This window comes from Punctularia strigosozonata (genome assembly GCF_000264995.1).
Source record: "Punctularia strigosozonata HHB-11173 SS5 unplaced genomic scaffold PUNSTscaffold_2, whole genome shotgun sequence".
In the NCBI taxonomy this organism is placed as follows: Eukaryota; Fungi; Basidiomycota; class Agaricomycetes; order Corticiales; family Punctulariaceae; genus Punctularia; species Punctularia strigosozonata.
Window position 1 is genome coordinate 1,526,473 of NW_006767434.1, and position 21,580 is coordinate 1,548,052.

The window sequence follows — 21,580 nt, forward strand, 5'->3', positions numbered from 1 at the left end:
TCCTACCCCTTCTCCCTCTCCCCTCCGCACGCTCCTCACCCCGCACACGAACCCCTCGCCCAACCGCCCCGTCTCCCCATGGACATGCACGCACCCCGTCTCGCGCCCCTCCCTCTCCCTCTCCCTCACGAAAGAACGATCGCGATATGCTTACTTTGTCGATAACAACGGAAGGGTATTCGCGCATAGCCCAGATCGTCGACATACGCCAGAGACTTCCGAGGCTCGCTCAGAGCAACGTTCTTTCATGTGGGGGGGTCATCGAGCGGAGTGGGGACGACTGGGGGTGCTGATAAAGTTGCCAAGGGAGGATGCATTGACTGCTAGACCGTGTGAATGGATGCTGTTCTTTCGTCGCGTGGAGTGCCGGTGCGCTCGAGCTCTACAGCGCGCATGCAAGTTAGATAGACAAGGTGACCATGGGTTTAGTATGAGCGTTTACGACGTGAATGCGTGCCAGCAACGTGCCAGCATGTGATACGAGACAGCAAACCCTAACCCGCACCCGGGGGTTCCCCACACTTCCTCTCTCCGCGATGGCCACAGACCGCAACTACCGAAACCTGCTCGCTCATTTGCACGATCCATCGACAAAGCTAGCGCTACCAGCGATCCAGGCGGCGGTAGCACACTACATTGCGAGCCTCGAACCGGCCCCCACCCCGCTCGCAGCGATTGTCGTCTCCAGCCCGTATTTCCGTGCCTGCGAGCAGACCCAACTCGACGCGCTTTCGACTGCATTTCGGCATGCCGTCCACCTCAAATACAAGGCCGCCGAGAACGATCACGGTGGGGTATTCTCGCCCGGTACCAATGCGAGGATGAACACGTGGGCGAAGGCGACTCTGGCCGGTCTGCAAGGCGGCCATCCGCTCTTGCGCCTCGCTTGCGCCGGGGGCTTGTTGCAAGGTCTGGACGATACCAGGGTCCAGCTCGGGGGAGACGGATCCGGTGCTCGTGGAAGATCTGAGGCAGAGGTCGTGCTGGCGTTCGCAGCTGCCATCGACCAGAGTCCATCAAACGATGCTTGGGCGGGTAGTTCGGGTGAGTGCAATCGGTCCACACGCTCTGCATAACGAGCGAGCTTACGGAGATGCGCCAAACACAGACGTATCGCGTAAGGCGCTTACCCTAGCCTGCCGGTCTTTACCGCTGGTCTCGTCTCGCAAGATGACGGCATTGCCTTTGGATGTACGTTGTGCTTTGCTTGTTAAAGCGTCGTTCTCAATCTTAGTGCATACAGGTGGTTGCCGACCTGACATCCTCCGAGATAATATCCGCATTTCAATCCGGTCATTTTATGGCCTCGCTTCCTCGCGCTTCCAGCCGAACGCCTGCAACTGCCACAAGGGTATGCCATTTGATCCTTGTATGATGTCAGTGTTGACGGACCTTTGCAGACAGCATCTCTTTCAACGGAAGAGGCCCGGCGCCTGCTATCTAGCTCAGAGTTCGCCGCAGTTGCACCTCTGTCAAAACTATGCGCGCGTTCGATCTCGCTTCTTGCGGATACCCGCCCACAAACGTCGTGGGGCGTAATGGCTCATGTTATCGACAAATTCCGGTCTGCTACGGAACAGGTCGACGCTTATTGGCGGAATATTGTGCTTCAGACCAACCCGCAGCACCAGAACGCTGGTATGGCCGTACAATACGCATTCAACGCCTTGTCCCTCATGCACACACATCATAGTTCCTGATGCACGTGAAGCGGCAACATCGGCTTGGACCGTTCTCAAGACTCTCCTCTTCTCCGTCGTCATGATTTCCGACGCCGTGCTCGTGTCCGCAACGTACACCCCGCCGTCGTCCTCGTCCTCGTCTTCTTCAAACTTCCAACGCCCGACACCACCTTCCCTGGCTCTTGCGACGTCCACTCTGCGGACTCTCGGTAACCTCTCGTTCGTCATCTCTCAATTCGGAGGCATCACCTCGGAACAGGGCGGGTTTGCGGAGCTGAAGAAGGTGGTGTATCTCGCGCTTGACATTTTGGCGACGGATCCGGCGGAAAGTCAAGCCTTTGCCCGCGCCATGGCCGAACCCGGTTAGTGGCGACTATCCTTCCTCCTTCCTCATCCCAAGGCTGAGTTCAGGAATCATCTTCCGTAGGAGTATCTTCGGACTGTACACCGAGGGAGCGGGCGGCCTTCGTGCTCGCTATGCTGGAGCAGCTAGTACCAGCGCTCTCTGATGAGAGTTTGCAAGATGTAGTGTTCCCTGTCGCATTCCCGTGAGTGAAACCAGCCGCCCGCCGGAATCGCAGCTGACGTCGCTTGCCGGAAGTTACCTCGACGATTCCGCGCATCGGGAGATCTACGAAGCAGCCCATTCTGTGACTCTTGCGATCTTTGCCGCTCGTGGGCGGCCGCCCGCAGAGGTGACGTCGCAAGCGAGTTCTGAGCCATCAAGCGAACGATTCGCAGACCGTCTTGTCCCCTTCTACTCGGAGTGTCTGTTATCTGTATGTAGCCACTTGCGCGTTTCTTTTAGCCTATCTACTTACAGTCTTCTCAGAACTGCTCAGAGGGACAGCTAAGTATAGCGCAACTGCGGCTGGCGTACGCTGCCCTGGTTAAAGGTGCCGGTGCATCCCCCACGAAGGGCGATATCCTCGCCCAATATTGCGTCGATCAGCTACTCGAGAAGATCCACTCGCTGCCCGCATCGTCGCCCTCGGGTTCTCAGGGACAACAGCAGACGTCGCATCGTCTACACCTCACGCTCGTTGCGACTGTTTCGTCGCTGCCTTATTCTCTGCTGGGGGGTGTTCTGGAGAGCATCGGATCGATAATTGCTCCCTTACCGAACGTCGACGGGACGAAGGCCGAGCTAATAGAAGCGCTATATAATCAATTACTGGAGGTCGGTGACAGGGAGAAGGCGCTGGCTATGGCGTGGTGGCACTCTAACAGACGTCGTCTCTACGACGATCGTGCATCCGAACATCAAGACACGCGTGTCGAGACTTCCACGGCTGAAAACATCCACGCCCGACTATGATGTTCGTAGCCATAGCTCTTGTTGGGTCACCGATGTTAAGACGTACGTCTTGTAGTTTGCCTATACTTATTCGCCCGAGTTGTATCTTCGGCTTCGGCTCCGAGTTGTTCTGCTCGTGTATATGTGCCGCCGCACATGCATCAGTAGGCTCGAAACCGCCGCCTCGGTTCGAAGGGGGAGTAAGTAGTGAATCGAGGCTAACTCCACCACTCTTTGTTCTCGCCTGATTTCGCGACTTGACGGGTCCAGCATTGAACGCGCATCCTAGGATTGTGCAGAGGGACTGGCAGACGAGTCTAATGCATCAATACTCATGTATGTATATGGACTATCGCATACTGGTAGGTAACGAACTACTTGATACTTAACTTACTTACTCAGTGGAAGATCCAGAACATCCAGATTCCAGAATGATCGCGAAAAATCAAATTCATCGTTGGTGACGCGTCTTGCGCGGCTGCCGCCCCTAATAGTGACCAACCTCCATACGCTTTCGTGTACCTGCTCTCCTGCGCCTTCCCATCCTGTTTGCTAGCTGCTTTCTGTAAATCTAGACACCAGTTTCATACATTGTAGTCATCGATGGGGCACCCGGTTCAATTATACGTATATGACTTGAGGTATATGATTGCCATCATTGCCTGTGCAAACAACGGGCTAACCGATGCGCTACGAAGTAACGGCCTTGCGAAAGCTCTTTCGCTCCAACTCACAGGAAGACAAATCGATGGTATATGGTCCGTGCCATCTCTCCTGGGAAAGCTGTCGATGTGTTCAACTCATCACAGAACAGGCATACCTCCGTGGTCGTCTTCGGAAAGGAGATCTTCTACGGCGCTGGGATATCCATCACCTCACCGGGCATGTCCCACCACGGAAAGCCACTTCAAATATTGGACATGGGGGAGACATCTATTGATGAGGATACCTTCGAAGAGTATCTGAACGAGATGCGGGAACATTACACTGCTGACAAGGTGCGTTGATTGACCAAGGCGTCGGGAATATGATACTGAACCTCACTCAGTATCATCTGCTAGGTTGGTCGCTACCAAAGGGACGTTGATGGTACAGCGATTAACGCATATATTTAGAATTTAATTGCAACTCCTTCACGAACGACTGCGTGGGCTTCCTCACCGGTGGTTCCATACCGTCTTGGATAAAGGGTATGCTCCGATCTTTCTGTATAACAGCTGGTTTGAACTAGCCTTGCCTCCGCAGACTTGCCTGCCGACTTCCTTTCTACGCCATTCGGCGCTGCCCTCCGTCCTACCATAGACTCAATGTTCCGTCGTCCAGCACAAGGAGCTGCGCCGGTATCCAATCCCGCCCCACAAGCAGCAATCAATGCGTCTCCAAACCCACAGCTCGCATCAACGCTCCTACAGGCCTTTGCTAATCGAGCTACACAACCCTCTCCGTCGGGCAGTGGCACCAGCACTCCTACATCTTCACAGCCCTACCCACAGCAAGCTAACGGGAACGGGAATATTTCCACCTCTACCCTCTCAGCGCCTATTCACGCGTGCACCAACCCATCTTCTTTCAACTCCCTCCTTGCCACGCATCGTGCTGTCGCGGCCTTCTTCACGAGCGCAACCTGCGGCCCGTGCAGGATGATCGAACCCACCTTCGAAAACCTCGTACACGAGAAGAAGCAGGTTGCGTTTGCGAAGATTGATCTCGGGGTCGGGATGGGCACGCAAGTCGGGAGCATGTATGGCGTGAGGGTGACCCCGACATTCATTTTCTTCCTGGATGGCAAGAAGGTGTGTACCTTTGTCCTGCGTTTTTTTCGGCAAACGAACAGGATACTCACCAAAGTGTTAGGTCGGCGAGTTCAAAGGAGCCAATGTATCGGAGTTGCAATCGCAGGTTGACATGTTGATCTTCCAAGCATTCCCCCGTAAGCCTTCGTTTGTGTGTCAACCGCATCATTGTCTCAGTGTGACCGCCTAGCTCATCCGCATACAAAGTTATCGCTACCGGCGATCGAAGCCCTTTCTCTGAACCCTATCCTCTTCACCCAGATCCCCGCGTTCGACGCCCTCCAATCCAACCTCGAATCTTTCATTGATGCCTCCCCTGCATCCTTTGACAAGGCACAAACCAAGTCCATCCTGACCGCCAAACTCATCACCCACTTGAAGAATCGCGCTGGGAACAAGAATTACACCACACCCCCTGCCATGGAAGGTCTCTTCATAGGTTGTGCAGTTTTCACGACCATGCTGGCTCGGGAGCTTCCGATAGACCAGCTCTTCCCGCTGGTCGACCTGTGGCGCCTTGCGTTGCTCGATCCGGCCGTCAGCGCATGGGCTGCCGCCCTCTCTCCCGGCGCGCAGGACCCGATAGAGGTGCTCTCTACTAAAGCCATCGCCGCTTTCGACCTCCCCAATTCGCGGAATTACATCCTCATAACGCTACGCATGCTGGCCAACGCTTTCTCCTCCCCTCAACTCGCCCGGCGCTTGCTTCTCTCACGATCGGCGGCGTCCTCGTCCGCTTTCCAGGGAGGAGCCGCTGACAGTCGCTCCGCACGTAAACGCACGACGGCGTTGCTGGTGCCCGCGCTGCTTCACGAGGATGCGGCCGTGAGGACGGCCGCGGCGAGTCTGGCGTTCAATGTCAGCGCGTGGTTGCAGAAGGGGCGGGTAGAACGCGTGCGGGGACGCACGGGCGCTACGGAAGATGAGGAGGACCCCGAGTGGGAGGTCGAAATGGTCAGCGCGGTCGTCGAGGCGCTGTCAAGGGAAGATAAGAGCGAGGACGTTGGTGAGTCGCTTTGACCCTCCGATTTTTAGTTGAAATGCCAGCATGCTAACCGAATCCCCGTGACCAGTTCACCGATTGACCGCGTGTCTCGCTTTTTTGCTCCGCCTCTCGCCGGTGTATGATGAGCAGATCGCGCCGCTGATGGAAGTGTTCCAAGTGCGCGAGGTGCTGAACGGCAAACTAGAGATTGTGCATAAGCCGGACGTGAAGAAGCTGATCAAAGAGGTCGCGGACAAATTGATCACGCAGTGAGGGTTGGGATATGTTTGCGACCGTTCCTTTCCGTTTTCAAACCAGAACGCGCACATACCCGGGACGGTTCCATTTATGAAGTGTTATTACTTGTCGTACTGACCTTCTTGTAGACGATCACACGCGATACAGAATTCATCAGCCGAGTAAGTTGTACGAGTGGTGATAGGATGATAATGTAGATGTACACTATGTATACACATGATTATTGGCCGCGGATAGCCCTGCCGTACTGAGAAATTCCCCCCGTCCAGCATCGCTGTGATTCTCTGCATCTCGAATAAATTAGGTCCGTTTCAAGGCTGGGGAGGCCATAAAATGAGCTGCATTCGAACTCATGGAAATACTAAAAGGAGACAATCGTAAGGCTTGAGCCTTCACTTCGATTCTGACTGGTGCCGGCCCTCCTCAAGGAGAGCATGCGACTCCTGTACGTATTTCTCCGCTTCGACTCTCTCGAAACTATTTCGAGGCATCAGTTTTGTTGATTCTGTGGAACGTACGGGCTGTGACGTACGCTATCTTGCGCCCCTTGACTGTCATATCAGGCTCCCGGAACGCAAACTACGGAAACAGCCGTCAGGACAACCAGCAATTGTGAGATATCGAATGCACACACAGGGTTGACGTCGGTCTTGTGATTCAGGTTAGCGAGAGTGTGGTTGACGAAGCGGTGGTTCGTTTCGTCGGAGCGGATGGCGTAGATGACGTCGAGCAGCTTCGAGTCCTGAGGGAGGCGCCAATAGTCAATGGCGATGGATGGCGCAGGCATGTCGGCCCACTCCGGGAGGCGCCCGGCCTCGATGTCCTGGATGCAGCGAGTGTACTGTGGAAGCAGATCAAGAGAACATTCTCAGGCGAGTAATGAGGAGTACGTACCGTGAGCACAGCTTCTTCTTCGAGGTATCCTACAAATCGATGGCAGACTTTGGGCGCGAAGAGGTATGATAGGACTGCAAGAGGATCGGTACACGTCGCGGGGGAAGTGGAGATAACTCACAGAAGACGTTATAGAAGACGCCTTGCGCGCCCATGACCAGAGTTCGGAACCAGAGACCTGGTCTACGAAGCGCCATAAATGTCCTTCAAGAATGTCAGAATGATACCCCCGCAATAACATTGTCGTACTCACATGAGGTGCATACGCTCGTTCTCAGCTTCCTCCAGCAATGTGTGGATCCAGCCAGAGTCTCGTCGCTAGAAAGTCACGTCAGTCGATACGAAATCGACGGTATTGAGAATCCCGAAGGACGAACCATGAGACGTAGACTGTTCAAATGTCGGATACTAGCAGCCACCATGCCAGGTACAGCGGCGATAGTCTCGAGGAAACTATTGAAGTCGAGTGTCAGCGCGACAGCGCGTAATACAGTAATAAGGGGTTCTTACATGGCACGCTGAAGCCATTGATCGGGACCCATGAGGTAGTTCTGCTTCCGAAGTTCCTCGACCGTGAGAGTACTCGCGGGAGGGACGTCCTTGTGTTTGTAGCCGGACGCAATATCGAAGCATGTCCTCATCACCCGGACGAGGAGGGCGGCGAACTTGTCCGACAGGGTCTTGGCTCTGAGATTGATCACCTTTCACCGGACTGTTAGTGCGTTCGGCAGCATGATGACTGAATGAATATATACCTCGACCGCCTTCAGCTCTTCCGGGGTATACACCGGGTGGAACAACACCCAGTCCCCTTTGATCTTACTCGGGACGGTACTGACAGCGTCCGGCTTTGTCAGTGCCAGGTCTTGGGGTGGAGAAGCATCCTCTGCAGGATGATATAGTCAGATATGCTGATATCACGGCAATAAATCTGGTGAGCATACGTCTGTGCAGGCCTTCAGCACCGTGCTGGGATGGCTCGACGGGGCCCTTGCTCTGAAGAGCGCTCGTCGAGTTAGGTCGTGCAACGTTGATAACCCGACGCGATAGGAGCACAAGCAGAGGCCTAGCCGCCAATCTACCGCGACACAAAGCGACAGACTGGACGATAGGAGTCCTAATCATAAGGATAAGTGAGTACGGATCAGAGACAAAAAGGAGGGTTGAGCAGCGGTTCCGTGTTCTCAGGTCCTTACCTCCTGCGACAGCTAAATAGGGTGGACGAAACTTATGGAATGCTTTGCAAACCATTGGTCGAAAATGAGGTCCCGACGCGACCCGAATCCCATCCGGGGTTCCCGATTGGGTGGTGAAGATGGAGCGGGATGGCGGCCTTGTATAGCTGAAACCCGTGACTACCCGCTGCGAGATGCGGGGGTTGATCAGGATCTTGCACTAAATGGCATGGCGTATCGTTACGATTCATGTGAGTCAATCTCACAGCATGACGCAAGGAGGACCGGCGGCGGGTTCGACGATGAAACTGTGGAAGCCATGTCCCTAGGACTTATCCCCGGATGAAAGGTCTGTAGAGCTCATGATAGACCCATCGTAACAATAAGGATCCCTCCCTTGATATGCACCGGATCTGTACTGGCGCATATAACAGAGATCTGTGACGCTGCTAATCAGGTAGTCCCTACAAGCCAGGAGTAACGATTGGTGGACCCGCTCTCCGGGGCAGCCCGATCCCGTGCCGACTGGTCCGGACGGTGGAGATGCCGCAGTATGCGCGACCAATGGGCCTGAAGAGGGGTTCCGTGACCGTCCGTGTGCATGGGTATGGTGACTATCGCCAAGTAAGCGCAGTTCTGATTCGTGAAACACAGAGATCCAGAGCGCGCGGAATGATGCCACAGAGAGACGGACCAGTATAGTCTCCGGTGTACATGTCCGTCCAGTGCACAGCATTCTGTCCATGACAAGCCCAGGAAGTCTATCTAGAGCTAGGTTCACATAACTACGATAACTTGGTGGTGCTCCTAGCCTGTGTGTCGAAGCTTACTTTCTAGTAAGCGCCCATTTCCATTCTGGGACGGCAGGTGCTGTCGCCTTCCAACATATATGTGATATTTTAGGCGCTCACATCTGGAGGAGGCATTTCCCCGTGTTTCCGAATACCGCATCCTTGTTGTATCAGTTCTGCTACTCATCTGGGCGTACGCCTGGCAAGGATACATACCGGGCTTGGCTCGGTCTAGGCTCGCCGCACCTTTTCAATGGCCGCGGCAGGACGGATATCCCACATATCCCGATTATTCAGTCCAACTTATGCCGCAAGGATGAACGCTCAAATTGTCTATCCTGCGTCGTCTACTGTCGTCAAACCTAACGAGTTGGCCTCGGCGCTTGCACGGCCGGTTATGACCGCCACGTACGAACCCGAGCGTCCTCTGACGTACTTAGCGGCTACTCTCGCCTACGGAATCATCCAAGGTACGTACGGGCTCTTGGTGATCGCAACCCGTGCTTCATATCAATGCTGCTGCTTTGAAGGGCATCCATTCTTTGATGGCAATAAACGCACTGGTTCGTGACATCTTCTAGTGATGCAGTGCGGATCGCTGACGCGCAGGTGAGCAGCATTCTTTCTAGCCAACGAGCTCATGCGCGCCTATGGGGTTCCGGGCCTCGTTGAGCCGGAAGAAAATGGCCTCACAACTGAAGCTCTGCACGAGCTGGCGGATCGACACGTCAACGTAGCCCAAGGGAATCTCGGCGTAGACGGACTGGCGTACGCAGAGCTTAATCAGCGGAGTAGGTTGCCCGAAGGGTGTGCACTCGCCGGCGCTAACGCACTTTCCAGGAAAGCAGGCTGCTCAGAACGCAGCCGATAGACCCTGCTACATTTGATATGCACCGTATTATCGAGAAATGCAAATTCTGAGGGCATCATCTGTGCATCGTCGAACTTGCTCCCCGAATCGTCTACTTCCTGTGCGGTTTATTCAGTCGTATCACTCCGGACGTTGACTTAGATGTGCTATAACCGCAAAAGCGCATATCGCCGAACACATCCTAAATCCATGGATTGAGGATGTGTTCGGCGATATGCGTCCAGAATTGGGCGCTGATGACACTGCCAGTCACCGTCCACATTGTAGATTGTTGTTGCACCACCGCGGTTTACCGGATGATGCGCCCTCGTCGGAGGCTGCTCTCGTACTTAATTGGAACGCTATCTAATGAGGTGTGGACCTCGGTTGAACCACACAACTCCGAATCCCGGAACACGCGCGCTGCTGATCCTCAACCCGCGGCCGCATTTGCGCACTTTGAGTGATCTAGAATAGCACCTGTATCTGCACCACAGGTAGTTGTTTGTGTTACGTGAATTCGATCATACTAGGAAGACCGCGATGCCCACAAAGCCCCTCTACGCACAGTACCGGGTGTCTATGATATATTCCACGCATATTGAAATTGGAATTAAGATGGTACGTTGCAATTGGCTACGGATACACGTCCAAGGCCCACGAAGATCCAAAAGGCAAGGAAAGATTCAAACAGCAGAAAAGCAAAGAAAGTGTACAGCAACAGAGTGATGAATATGATGGACCAACCGTATCAGCACCTGCTAGATCCCTACAAGAAACCACTTTCATACAAAAGCCTGTTCATGCGCTCATCCTCCCTCTCGCGAGGCTCGCGCCGGAGGCTGAGGTTCCAAAAGTAGTCGCGCAAGTGTTCGTCGTCGCTAAAGCGCGTCAGCGACTCATCCAGATAAGTCTGTATGATTGGCACAGGCTTGAAGCTGTAGGGCTTCGACTGCCAGAGCTTGATCCGTGTGACGATGTCCGCGGAGCGCTGGCGCTTGACGAAGTTGATCATCTCGTCACCGAGACGGTCCTGGTTCCCGTCTTCAATGAAGGTGAGTGCAGACATGAATCGGCCTGTATGATTGATTAGCGAGACGTTCAATAGAAGGAACGTGGGACACTCACCAAAGAAAGGAACGCCGGGAGGACTGGCGTTATGCAAGGCCATGCGATAATTCTCGAAGTTGAGTGTGGAGTCGAGGAGGGCCTCGCAAGCCCTAAACCGTTGCGTTGTGCGATTATCAACGTGCTCCCAGGTACGCTTTAATCGGCGGATATGAGGTCTGTTCAGGCCGGAGACAATGGCCCACATGCTCGAAAAGTTGTTTAGCTCGCGGCATTTCTGAGGACACCGACGATGAATACGAGCACGTTGATGGCTATAGGTAGCGAGAACTCACGTCAGCGACGTTGATGAAATGCTTCACGACCGCTGCGCGTTGTACAGGACTCTCTTTGCCGAGAACGCAATCGGCCAACCAATTGACGATCTGAAGGAGATGATGGATTGTAGGGCATCGGACTTGATCGCATGGGACCACATACCCGATTCGAAGTTTTGATCAGCACTGCAATATTGTCGTCCGTACGATGCCTCCCCTGTGCTCGAGCAAAGCACTCCGCCGGACGGATCTTCTGGAATAGCTGACTTTCTATGATGGATAACTGACGGGCCAATTCCAATGGATCGATGTCGGTAGGCAGCAGCTTCCTGTTGACGGATCTGGGAACGATCGGCTGAGGAGGCTGCTCGGTGGATACAACTTTGCGAACAGGGGAGTATCCGTGTTGCTACAAGGGTGTTAAGATGAATTCGCGTGGGTAGATGCAATTGCTTACCACACGCTCGGTCAAATTCCCCAGCGCCTTCGCGGCAGCTTGCTGCGACGGCTGCTCACTGCTCGCAAAAGCGCTGTTCGCGAACGCTTTGATCCTCTCCAGCATTTCTGCATCTTCACCCTCGGGGTCGAGCTCTTCATCGAGGACCATCGTCCGAAGCGTGTTTAGCACGCGAGTCTGGACGATATGCTGCTTGATCATGTTCCATTCCTCGAGCTCCTTCGGGTTAAGCTCGTCCGGCGGCGTGATCGCGAATCGCGCAAAGAGTTGGTCGCAGAGCTCATCCGGCGTCATGAAGGACCGGTATGTCATCAGGAAAGCCTGATTGAATTTGATGTCTACACGTCGTTTCTGCATAAGCGTACGACCAAGATGTTTCGGAATGTCACCTACCAGATTTCTCGTGCGTCGTTAGCCTTTCCACCAAGGCCGGTATGGTCCCACCCCGGACTGTACCATCCGGATCAACTTGTATCTCGTTCGGACCCGCGGTCGGGCGCAAGTACCAGGGCTTGTCCGCCTCGTCCATCGAGTCCAGATAATGCCGTGGCGCGTCGGCGCCGATCAACCACATCAGCTTCGTGCTCCGGTGCGCAGCCTTATCCTGCGCAGCCTTGCTTCCGCCTGTGAGTGAGTCCGAGTCGGAGAAGAGCGATAGATTGTCCGAGTCAACATCGGACGGCGATGACGGTGAGCGCGGCTGCGGCTCGTCCTCGTATTCCTCACGCCGTATATCGATCACGCTCGGTACGCTCGGGCCCGCCACTTCCATAGAGTATCCGTGGCCGACCTCACTCTCCAGCATGAGGTCCACATGGCTGACGTTGCTCCCCACCCCCGCACTCTCGTCCGTGCCCTCATCCTCTACGCTTGCCCTTGCGCCCTGGCTCACCGGCCGCGCCCTCCTCTCCCGCTCCATCACCTCGTGCTCGCGTTCGTATTCGTCCGTGTGTCGTTGTATCCACGCGTCGCTGACCTGGTTCCGCAGTACGTGCTCGCGTAGCGGCGGCGGCGGCGCGAGCCCTGCTCCCGTCGCGAGCGCAAGCTCCATGTCGACAACATCCTCGAGCTCCGCTCCAAGCGCACTGGGCGCGTGCCCCGCCCCGCGCGCAATGAGCGCTTGCTCGCGCCCGGCGTCGAGCAGCCTTGCGAACGCGGCGTTCACCACGCCGGGAAGCGCCTTCAGCGACGCAATCAACCGTGCGGCACGAGCACAGCGTGAATCACGCGTGGCATCGGCGTCGTCGAGCGTGCCGCCATCGCACGGGCGGGAGCATACGCCCGTCTGCATCATCACGAAAAGCGCAGCGGCGTCCGCCCGAAGCGCGCCGAGTGCACCCTCGAGCCCGAGCAGGGTCTCGTTCGCGCGGAGGATGTGCGCGGTGAACGCCGGGAGTGCTGCGGGCGGGATGAGCGGAAGAGTGCCCTCCATATCGGTTTGGACCGCGGGTGCAACGTGAATGTTCGCGCACAGGTCGATATAGCCGGTGCAGCACGAGAAGAGCTTCTTGATGTGCAGATGGAGGGCTAGAACCAGGGACATCGTATTAGGCGCATTTGTAGAATCAGGCCAAGTCAAACGTACCGATAAGGTCTCCTGCACCGATGTCCCTCTCGAAGGCCTCGAGGTGGTCTTTCATCTCGCCTGCCCGCGCCTTCAGCTCGCTCACCACCTCCTCGTCAAGCGCCCGTCGCGCCGCATCGTTATCATCCAGCGGCGCGAGCCAATCGAACTCGCGTGACGGACTCGGTCCCGTCTGCGAGAGCGAGAGGGTGCCCTGCAACCGGCGCCCAAACCCGGTTTCTGGGTCCTGATCGGGCTCGGGGTCCTGGTTGCGCTGCGCCCGGACCTCGGCCACGAATGCGTCGAGCGCGGCGCGGACCTCGGCGGCGTACGTCCGGAGGCGCGCGTGTCCGATGCCGGCGAGGCCATTAGCGAGGCCTGTGCTGGCGCTCCCGCCGGGTTTAGCGGAGTGCGCGACAAGAACGAGTTTGGAGAGCGCTGAGGTGACCTTACGCTGTGCGGGCCGCAGCCGGAGATCGTTGATCCGTGCACGGCTGCTCATGTGCGATGATATTCCCCCGTGTGTGTGGGAATGGGAGGATGAGATGGATGAACGCTGGTGCGTGTGGGAGTGCGGGCGGGAGGAGGTCGGCGAAGACGCGGGCGAGGATGCGGTAGGTGAGAGCGCCGGCGGGATGTCTGAGAGGGGGAGGGCGGTGGTGTAGAATAGCTCGCGAAGCGCGGCGCTGAGCTCTGCGAGCGCCTCGGGGACGGTCGCGTCGTATGGCGGTGGGTCATCTTCGTCCAGGTTGGGATTATCGCCGGCGCCTCCATTGGGAGAATCGGTGAAGAGAGCAGTGACGGCATCGAGCGCTCCTCGCGCACGCACTACGAGATCGTCTAGGCTTGGCTGCGGCGCCGGTGGAGGCGTGGGCGGCCGTTGGAGTAGCGGGAAAGCGGTGGGAGGGCCTGCAGCGTAGTGATACGCTGGCGGAGGCGGAGACAGCGCGTCCCCCTCAGTTTCGGGAGTAGCATGCGGGTCAGGGAAATAGGACGACGGGCCAGAGACTGGGGCACTGGCAGGTGCAGGAGTCGGCGGCTGATACTGCTGAGTGAAGGAGCGACGCTTTTCGTCTGTCGGATAGAGATAGTTTGCAGACGAAGATGAAGATGAGACGTTGGCAGGATTGGGTAGGCTCGCGGAGGACGATTGAGGAACGTAGGGCGCGGGCGCGTAAGCAGGCGCTGGCGCGTGGACGTCGGGGTTCGCGGCGACGAGCGGACGGGTGCTTACGCTGGGTTTGTCGGAGGTGGAGTAGGATGAAGCAGAGGTCGGGCCGGAGTGGGAGCTTGGAGAAGCAGAGGGGGGCAGAGAGAAGGAAGCTGCGAGGTCGGCGCCGGAGCCGCTATGCGGCGGATCGCCATAGTTCGGGGGAAGATGGTCAACCGGGTAGGGAGAGAGGAAGGTGCCGTTGTTCGGGAGGAGGAAGGTTCCGGTGCCGCCACCGTTCGGAGACAGTGCGCCGCTGCTCGTGCCCGCCAGCGGCGTACGGGCGTTGGGCGGGACCGCAGTGCGAACGTTGTCATCGTCATAATCGTAGTCTCCGTATCCAAATTCGTGCTCGGAACCGTTGGGTCGAGTCCACTGCACGCTCCCGTCGGCAGTGTTCTGGTAATACGGAGTGGTGCCGTCGCTCGCAACGCGGCGGACCCAGCCGGACGGTGTGTGCAGTTGTCGCGGGCGGACACTGCCTGCAGAGCTCGGCAGCGGGATGCCGTCGACAGTCAGGAAGGTGGATGCGCCGGGGTCGTCGGCGTGCTGTTGGTACTCGCGGGAAGGTGAGGGAGAAGCGCGGGCGGTGAAGTCAATCGCGGCCCAGGAGCCATCGTAGACCGGCGATCCGTTGTCGGGAAAGGTGGGAAGTACGGCCGACTGCTCGCCCGTGCGTTCGTTGCGGTAGAAGACCTGGCCAGAGCCGTCGACCTGCGGGAGCCAGTATTCGCTCGGCGACGGGCGACGGGCGCTCTCCTCCGATACGAGCCTGTTCACATTGCCGTTCGCGTTCGCGGTCGCTATTGCGATGGTGGTAGCTGTGGTATCGACAGAGGGCCGTCGGGGTGGTTGGGTGGTGGGGGCAGGCGGGGGCAGGTCGATGCGCACGACGTGGTTGGACGGGATCCAGCCACGCTCTTGTCCAAGGACGCCGTCCCACCAGCCATCTGAGTTGGCAGCGCCGGTGTCGGTGCGGAGGATCTCGAGTACGTCGTTGGTGCGAAACGAGATGCAGGACGGGTCCGCGGCGTCGAAGTCGTACAGCGCGCGCGCGTAGAAGAGGGTGGCGCCGGTGCTCTGTGGGGTCGCCATCGATGTCGTCGTCGTCGTCAGCCACGGACTTGGGTCGTCAGGGACGGCGGAGACGACGAGCTTACCATGGACGGGCGGGAGGCGGGGGAAGAGGAGAGGGCGAGCGCATTCTCCTGGGTCGTTGTTCTTCTGCCTTCGTTTCCCTGTGAAAGCCGATCTCGGTGGGAGCGTAATCTCCGACGCTGCCACCCGACTCATTCGCTCACGCCGCCATCGTCCACCGCGATGGCCTCGGACCTCGAGCGCTACATCAGCGACAATGCTCTCGAGGTACGTCGTTGACATGCTTGACAACGTCAAGGATATGCTGACCAGTCACACAGTTCTTCGGACTCGCCGACAAGAGCATAGTCGACTATGTCATCGCGTCTGGTACGCTTGCATATATTCTACCAATCACCTATGTCCCTCATTATTTCCCCAGCATCGTCTTCAAAGTCGGCTGAAGCTCTCTTTGCCGCACTCAACGCCTCCGGCTTACCCGACACACCATCCTCGCACGCCTTCGTCTCGGAGGTTTACTCCCGCGTCCCTCGCAAGCACAAGCACAAACACAAGTCCTCCGCCGCGAAAGACACCCCCTCCCTCCAACCCCAAAAGTACTCCTTCGTGCTCGACGACGACGACGCGGGCAAGGACGTGGTAGAACTACCACGGGAGAAGAAGAAGCGTACGGAGGGCGGAAAGAAGGAGCGGCACACGCGCAAGCGCGAGGCGGACGCGGGGCGCTGGGAGAGCGATGGCGAGGACGACGATACACAGGTGCGCAAGCGACGGCGAGCCGACTCGTACGACGACCGCGATCGACGCACACCCCCCTCCGACCTCATGGCTCTCGACGACGAAGAAGACGAAGACGCGCGGAGAGAGCGTGAGCGATTGGAGGACCTTAAGGAGCGTGATGCCTTCGCCGAACGCGTGCGCGAACGCGACAAGGCCGCAACGAAGAAGCTTGTCGAGGACCGCTCGTCGAAGGGCGAAGCCGCCGAGGCCGCGCGCCGGCGACAGTTAGCAGACGACGCCGCCGCCCGCGACGCTGCGCTCCCCGACCTCCGTAAACGCTCGCGGTACCAGTACCTCGAGAAGCGGGAGGCGCAGCGGCTCGAGCTTCTTCGGCGTGAGATTGCGGACGACGAGGCACTCTTCCGCGGGATGAAAATCACACGACGCGAGCGAGAGGCGCTCGAACGAAAGAAGGAGGTCCTTCGCCTTGCCGAGGAGCGTCTCAAGCTTGACGACGGCTACGATGGCTACCAGCTCCCTGAGGACTATTTCACCGCCGAGGGCAAAATTGACAAGAAGCGCAAAGAGAGCGTGCTCTACAAGCGGTACGAGGAGGCGGCGAAGGACAAGGACAAGGAGCAGTTTACGACCGACGTCGACCAGTGGGAGGCGGCGCAGACGGCCCACAGTACGTTCAAGGTCGGCGCGATGGACAAGCGCGAAATGGTGGAGGACTACGAGTATGTGTTCGACGAGAGCCAGACCATCAAGTTCGTCATGGACAGCACGATGGGCGGGCAGGGAATGCTGAGTGCGAAGGACAAGCTGCTACAGGCGCAGATCGAGGAAGCGGAGAAGCGGGGTGAGCCCTACCATTCTGTTCTCGACGCATATATGCATGTTAATAACGTTTTACAGCCAAGACGATTGACGAGACACGCAAATCGCTCCCGATCTTCCAGTTCCGCGAACAACTCCTGGACGCAATCAAGGAGCATCAGGTCCTGATCGTCGTCGCCGAGACTGGCTCAGGCAAGACAACTCAACTTCCGCAGTACCTGCACGAAGCAGGCTACACCGCAAACGGTCAGAAGATTGGGTGCACGCAGCCGCGGCGCGTGGCGGCCATGTCCGTCGCTGCGCGTGTAGCAGAAGAGATGGGCACCAAGGTCGGGCACGAGGTCGGCTACTCGATCCGGTTCGAGGACTGCACCAGCGACAAGACGGTCGTGAAGTACATGACAGACGGCATGCTCCTTCGCGAGTTCCTCACCGAGCCCGATCTCGCAGGTTACAGCGCGCTTATCATCGACGAGGCGCACGAACGCACACTCGCCACCGATATCCTCTTCGCACTCGTGAAGGATATCGCGCGGTTCCGGCCCGAGCTCCGCTTGCTGATATCGAGCGCAACCATGGACGCGGAAAAGTTTGGCGAGTACTTTGACGACGCGCCTATCTTCTACGGTATGTCGTCGTGTTTCCCTCAATACGCGCACACTGGCTCACACGGTACTCAGTTCCTGGCCGACGATACCCTGTTGACATCCACTATACGCCACAACCCGAAGCCAACTACCTTCACGCCGCGATCACCACCGTCTTCCAGATCCATACAACGCAGCCCAAGGGCGACATCCTCGTCTTCTTCACCGGACAAGACGAGATCGACGCCGCGCAAGAGAACTTGACCGAGACCGCGCGTGCTCTGGGTAACAAAATCCCGGAACTCATCGTCTGCCCGATTTACGCCAACCTCCCGTCCGACATGCAGGCAAAGATCTTCGAGCCTACGCCAGAGGGCGCGCGCAAGGTCGTCCTCGCGACGAACATCGCCGAGACGAGTATCACGATCGACGGTGTCGTCTTCGTCATCGACCCCGGTTTCGTCAAGCAAAACTCGTATAACCCTCGCACGGGCATGTCCTCTCTCGTCGTCGTCCCGTGTTCGCGCGCGTCCGCCAATCAGCGCGCCGGGCGTGCGGGCCGCGTCGGTCCGGGCAAGGCCTTCCGGCTGTACACCAAGTGGGCGTATGCGAACGAGCTCGAGGAGAACACGGTGCCGGAGATTCAGCGCACGAACCTGGGCTCGGTCGTGCTCCTGCTCAAATCCCTCGGTATCAACGACCTCATCGGGTTCGAGTTCATGGACCCACCACCGGGCGAGACGCTCATGCGCGCCCTCGAGCTCCTCTACGCGCTCGGTGCGCTCAACGACCGCGGCGAGCTCACTAAGCTCGGGCGGCGCATGGCCGAGTTCCCGGTCGACCCGATGCTGAGCAAGGCGATCATCGCGAGCGAGCACTACCAGTGCACGGACGAGGTGCTCACGATCATCAGCATGCTCCAGGAGAGCTCCTCGCTCTTCTACCGCCCGAAGGACAAGAAGCTGCACGCGGACCAGGCTCGGCAGAACTTCGTGCGCCAGGGTGGGGACCACTTCACGCTGCTCAACGTCTGGGAGCAGTGGGCGGACACGAACTACTCGCAGCAGTTCTGCTATGAGCAGTTCCTGCAGTTCAAGAGTCTGAGCCGTGCGCGTGACATTCGTGATCAGCTCGCGGGCCTGTGCGAGCGCGTCGAGATCGTGGTCGAGAGCAACCCGAACTCGAACGACATTACGCCGGTACAGAAGGCGATCACTGCCGGCTACTTCTACAACACCGTGAGCGTCGCGATATGATGACGATGACGTCCGCATACTGACTCGGCTCCAGGCCCAGCTACAAAAGAGTGGCGATTCATATCGGACGCTCAAGACAAATCACACTGTGTACATTCACCCGTCTTCAGGTCTGTTTCAGCAACAACCACCCCCGAAGGCGTTGCTTTACTACGAGTTGGTGATGACGTCGAAGTCATACATGCGGTCCGTGTTCTAAGACTCGTCCTCTGTATTTCTCTAACGACCTGGCCCTCAGACAAGTCATGGAGATCAAACCATCTTGGTTACTCGAAGGTACGCTCCCTTGTTTCATGATCGAATGACCTTTTTCTAATGATGATAATCTAGTGGCTCCGCATTACTTCAAGCCTGCCGATTTGGAACAGTTGGCGACCGGCGAAAAGAAGCTACCTAAAAATACGGGCGCCGTATCGAGTATGACGAGGACATGAGAACGGGTCTGCGGGCCAGCCGCCTGGTATATAATGGGATTACTCATGGCAAGTGCAGTCCGTGGTTGGCGAGGGCATTAATAATGTTGATCAGGACCACGGTAGGCGTGGATTCACGAACAGGAGGTGTACTTGTGATTATAGCTTCTCGTCTCAAGGATCACCGAAGACACTGAATCATCGGAGATGTCTCCGACGGGCTTCTATGCATCCTGTGATCCCTTTGCCGTCGCCTCCGTATATCCATAGTCTGGGTACTGGCGCCGGAGATGCGCGCGTATGGTGCAGAATACGCACCACCATAGGCGCAGCTCGTTGGCAGGCCCAAATGGAGGTGATTCCAGCGTGGGATCTCAACTCGCTAAGGTTGCGTATGTCGGACGAAGTTAGGGAAGCTTGCAAATGTAGTATACCATGTATTGTCGCATCGCGCATCTTCGACCGCATCGGTTTTGTCGCGGACGCAAGGATAACATTCTTAGTCACGACGGACTATCTATGCATGTCACTGGACATTTCGCTTGGCTACTAACACGAAAGATATCGCTCTACTGTTACAATGGTCGGCAGAGAACGAACGAAGAGCAAAACGACCGTCAGGACGAGGAGATAATCAGGACGAGATAATTCGAGCGTAGACCTCGGCGAGCTGGCTTTCTTCCATGGTTCCAGTGGCAATGGCTTCATGCGCGTTACCGATGATTTCCATCAGAGCATTAGAAGAAGCTGCAGAAAGATGTTGCCTAGTGAACCCGTTTCCGGTAGTGGCAATGAGGTATTCGTGCGCTGCCCAGAAAGCGGTCCTCTTATTGCCATCCACGAAAGGGTGATTCATAATTATGCCAAAAGCGAGCGAAGCAGCTTGTTGAGCAGGAGTAGACCCAGGCCGGTAGTAAGCAAGGTTCATAGGGCGGGCGAGGGCCGACTCCAGCTCGACGGGTTTCACGACGATACAACTTCCCGTGATGGCGTTGTTAAGAGACTTAACAAATTCGGCGGTAATACGGCTTGCCATTGGATGGTTGTTCCTGTGTACTCGATCTCGTCAATACATGGACCAACGATCTCGGAAACTCCTCACCGTGCGTGCAAAGGGAGTAAGTAGGACGTCAGGAGCGTTTGTGGTGCTTGACCGGTGTCTTCATACCGATGGAACTCAGGTAATTTATACTGTAATTCTCCATTGAACAGCCGCAGAGAAAACCCATTGCCCAGCGGTGAAGTGCCGTACCGCCTTGCCCATGGAAGACTGCGCAAAGTGTGAGGGGCTGAGGGGCGCTACGGCACCTAACTTGATCAACTTACAGGATCCTCCGAGCACGAAGCATACCGCTGAGATAACTATCAATGCGTAGCCTTCGCCAGTGCTCAGCTATACAACGCCTGGAAGAGAGAGCTGGGCAATATAAGATGCCCTGACCAAGGACCCACCATTTCGCTCGGCGGAACAAGTGCTGTGTATCTGGCCGAACATGCGACGACACCGAACGATAGCACCAGTTCAAGGATGCCAATCTCGGACTTCTTTGGCCATTATGGTGCTCGATGCAGGATGCCTCTAATCGATATTTGGGGAAACTGGTATACGACAAAACGAGCCGTTATCAACCTGGGACAGCGCACCGGGCTGGGGCGATCGAGTGAGTGTGAGAAAACGAAGAGAGACGCGACATACAGCTATGGTCCGACATCTCCTGGTAGCTTGTATTCCAAACCGTCGACACCTAAGTTCCCTTGTGCTACACTTATATGCCGGTCTGCTAATCGTATCAGCTCCTCGGGTGTGAGGGTATCGCCATCTTGAGCAGTCAGACCACGAAGACCGCATATCCGCATGAACTCGTTCGCCAGGAAGAATGCTGTCGCAAGAGTCAGCCATGTGATCACACTGCGTTGGCAAATGAGCCAACCTGTCCGCTTATTACCGTCAAAGAATGGATGCCCTTGGCGCACTATATCAAGATGCAAACTGTTCGACTGAAGTGATGCTCCACGCGTACCTTGAATGATACCGTAGGCGAGCGTGGCGGCCAGATAAGTGACAGGTCGGTCAGGCTCGTAAGTAGCCGTCATAAGGGGTCTCGCGAGAGCCGAGTACAGCTCGTTCGGCTTGACAACCGCATGAGATGCAGGGTAGACAATTTGGGCATTCACCCTGGAAGCATAGGTAGGACTGAACAATCGGGCTACATGGACTGCACGCGATACCATGATCGCAGATCGCTGAGAAGAGTTCCAAAGACCCAACCGGCAGAGACTGTGAAGCTGAAGCCGTAGAAAGCCTCCGCTGCTGGATGGAACAGC

At 56.8% G+C, this 21,580-nt stretch overlaps 9 protein-coding genes across 9 annotated transcripts; 5 read left to right on the forward strand and 4 right to left on the reverse strand.

The window, feature by feature from the left end:
* Window positions 1-536: 536 nt before the first annotated feature.
* On the forward strand, window positions 537-3,000 carry PUNSTDRAFT_60653 (uncharacterized protein; the record flags this gene model as incomplete). Its single annotated transcript, XM_007380089.1, has 8 exons — window positions 537-1,044; window positions 1,094-1,191; window positions 1,244-1,369; window positions 1,401-1,638; window positions 1,694-2,044; window positions 2,089-2,230; window positions 2,284-2,461; window positions 2,515-3,000. The coding sequence occupies 8 exons, from the start codon at window positions 537-539 to the stop codon at window positions 2,998-3,000; spliced, it is 2,127 nt and encodes a 708-aa protein (XP_007380151.1).
* A 582-nt stretch (window positions 3,001-3,582) lies between these two features.
* On the forward strand, window positions 3,583-6,030 carry PUNSTDRAFT_60495 (thioredoxin family protein; the record flags this gene model as incomplete). The annotated part of the gene is made up of 9 exons (XM_007380090.1): window positions 3,583-3,620; window positions 3,678-3,737; window positions 3,794-3,977; window positions 4,028-4,040; window positions 4,095-4,169; window positions 4,225-4,772; window positions 4,834-4,909; window positions 4,963-5,778; window positions 5,846-6,030. 9 exons carry the CDS (start codon window positions 3,583-3,585, stop codon window positions 6,028-6,030), a joined length of 1,995 nt encoding a protein of 664 aa, XP_007380152.1.
* A 377-nt stretch (window positions 6,031-6,407) lies between these two features.
* On the reverse strand, window positions 6,408-8,061 carry PUNSTDRAFT_97369 (alternative oxidase; the record flags this gene model as incomplete). Its single annotated transcript, XM_007380091.1, has 10 exons — window positions 7,854-8,061; window positions 7,665-7,795; window positions 7,420-7,610; window positions 7,287-7,362; window positions 7,163-7,227; window positions 7,031-7,113; window positions 6,910-6,983; window positions 6,650-6,856; window positions 6,548-6,594; window positions 6,408-6,492 (listed from the first exon to the last, which is right to left on the reverse strand). The coding sequence occupies exons 1-10, from the start codon at window positions 8,032-8,034 to the stop codon at window positions 6,408-6,410; spliced, it is 1,140 nt and encodes a 379-aa protein (XP_007380153.1). The 5' UTR covers window positions 8,035-8,061.
* Window positions 8,062-8,996: 935 nt separating this feature from the next.
* PUNSTDRAFT_97372 (uncharacterized protein) lies at window positions 8,997-9,746 on the forward strand (the record flags this gene model as incomplete). The annotated part of the gene is made up of 3 exons (XM_007380092.1): window positions 8,997-9,345; window positions 9,406-9,438; window positions 9,505-9,746. The coding sequence occupies exons 1-3, from the start codon at window positions 9,129-9,131 to the stop codon at window positions 9,744-9,746; spliced, it is 492 nt and encodes a 163-aa protein (XP_007380154.1). The 5' UTR covers window positions 8,997-9,128.
* A 748-nt stretch (window positions 9,747-10,494) lies between these two features.
* Window positions 10,495-12,096, reverse strand: PUNSTDRAFT_61455 (ras GEF; the record flags this gene model as incomplete). The annotated part of the gene is made up of 6 exons (XM_007380093.1): window positions 10,495-10,802; window positions 10,848-11,070; window positions 11,129-11,218; window positions 11,274-11,519; window positions 11,568-11,905; window positions 11,961-12,096. 6 exons carry the CDS (start codon window positions 12,094-12,096, stop codon window positions 10,495-10,497), a joined length of 1,341 nt encoding a protein of 446 aa, XP_007380155.1.
* Window positions 12,097-15,661: 3,565 nt separating this feature from the next.
* PUNSTDRAFT_26391 (uncharacterized protein) lies at window positions 15,662-16,060 on the forward strand (the record flags this gene model as incomplete). The annotated part of the gene is made up of 3 exons (XM_007380094.1): window positions 15,662-15,706; window positions 15,760-15,808; window positions 15,861-16,060. Coding segments are annotated over 3 exons (294 nt in total), but the record flags the coding sequence as incomplete, so codon positions are not given.
* A 2,272-nt stretch (window positions 16,061-18,332) lies between these two features.
* PUNSTDRAFT_60777 (DUF1605-domain-containing protein) lies at window positions 18,333-19,276 on the forward strand (the record flags this gene model as incomplete). The annotated part of the gene is made up of 4 exons (XM_007380095.1): window positions 18,333-18,824; window positions 18,877-19,028; window positions 19,081-19,118; window positions 19,173-19,276. The coding sequence occupies 4 exons, from the start codon at window positions 18,333-18,335 to the stop codon at window positions 19,274-19,276; spliced, it is 786 nt and encodes a 261-aa protein (XP_007380157.1).
* Window positions 19,277-19,901: 625 nt separating this feature from the next.
* Window positions 19,902-20,219, reverse strand: PUNSTDRAFT_18065 (uncharacterized protein; the record flags this gene model as incomplete). Its single annotated transcript, XM_007380096.1, has 1 exon — window positions 19,902-20,219. A coding segment is annotated over one exon (318 nt), but the record flags the coding sequence as incomplete, so codon positions are not given.
* Window positions 20,220-20,808: 589 nt separating this feature from the next.
* Window positions 20,809-21,577, reverse strand: PUNSTDRAFT_81884 (uncharacterized protein). The gene is made up of 4 exons (XM_007380097.1): window positions 21,277-21,577; window positions 21,187-21,219; window positions 20,952-21,135; window positions 20,809-20,903 (listed from the first exon to the last, which is right to left on the reverse strand). The coding sequence occupies exons 1-3, from the start codon at window positions 21,485-21,487 to the stop codon at window positions 20,954-20,956; spliced, it is 426 nt and encodes a 141-aa protein (XP_007380159.1). The 5' UTR covers window positions 21,488-21,577; the 3' UTR covers window positions 20,809-20,903; window positions 20,952-20,953.
* Between the last annotated feature and the right edge of the window lie 3 nt (window positions 21,578-21,580).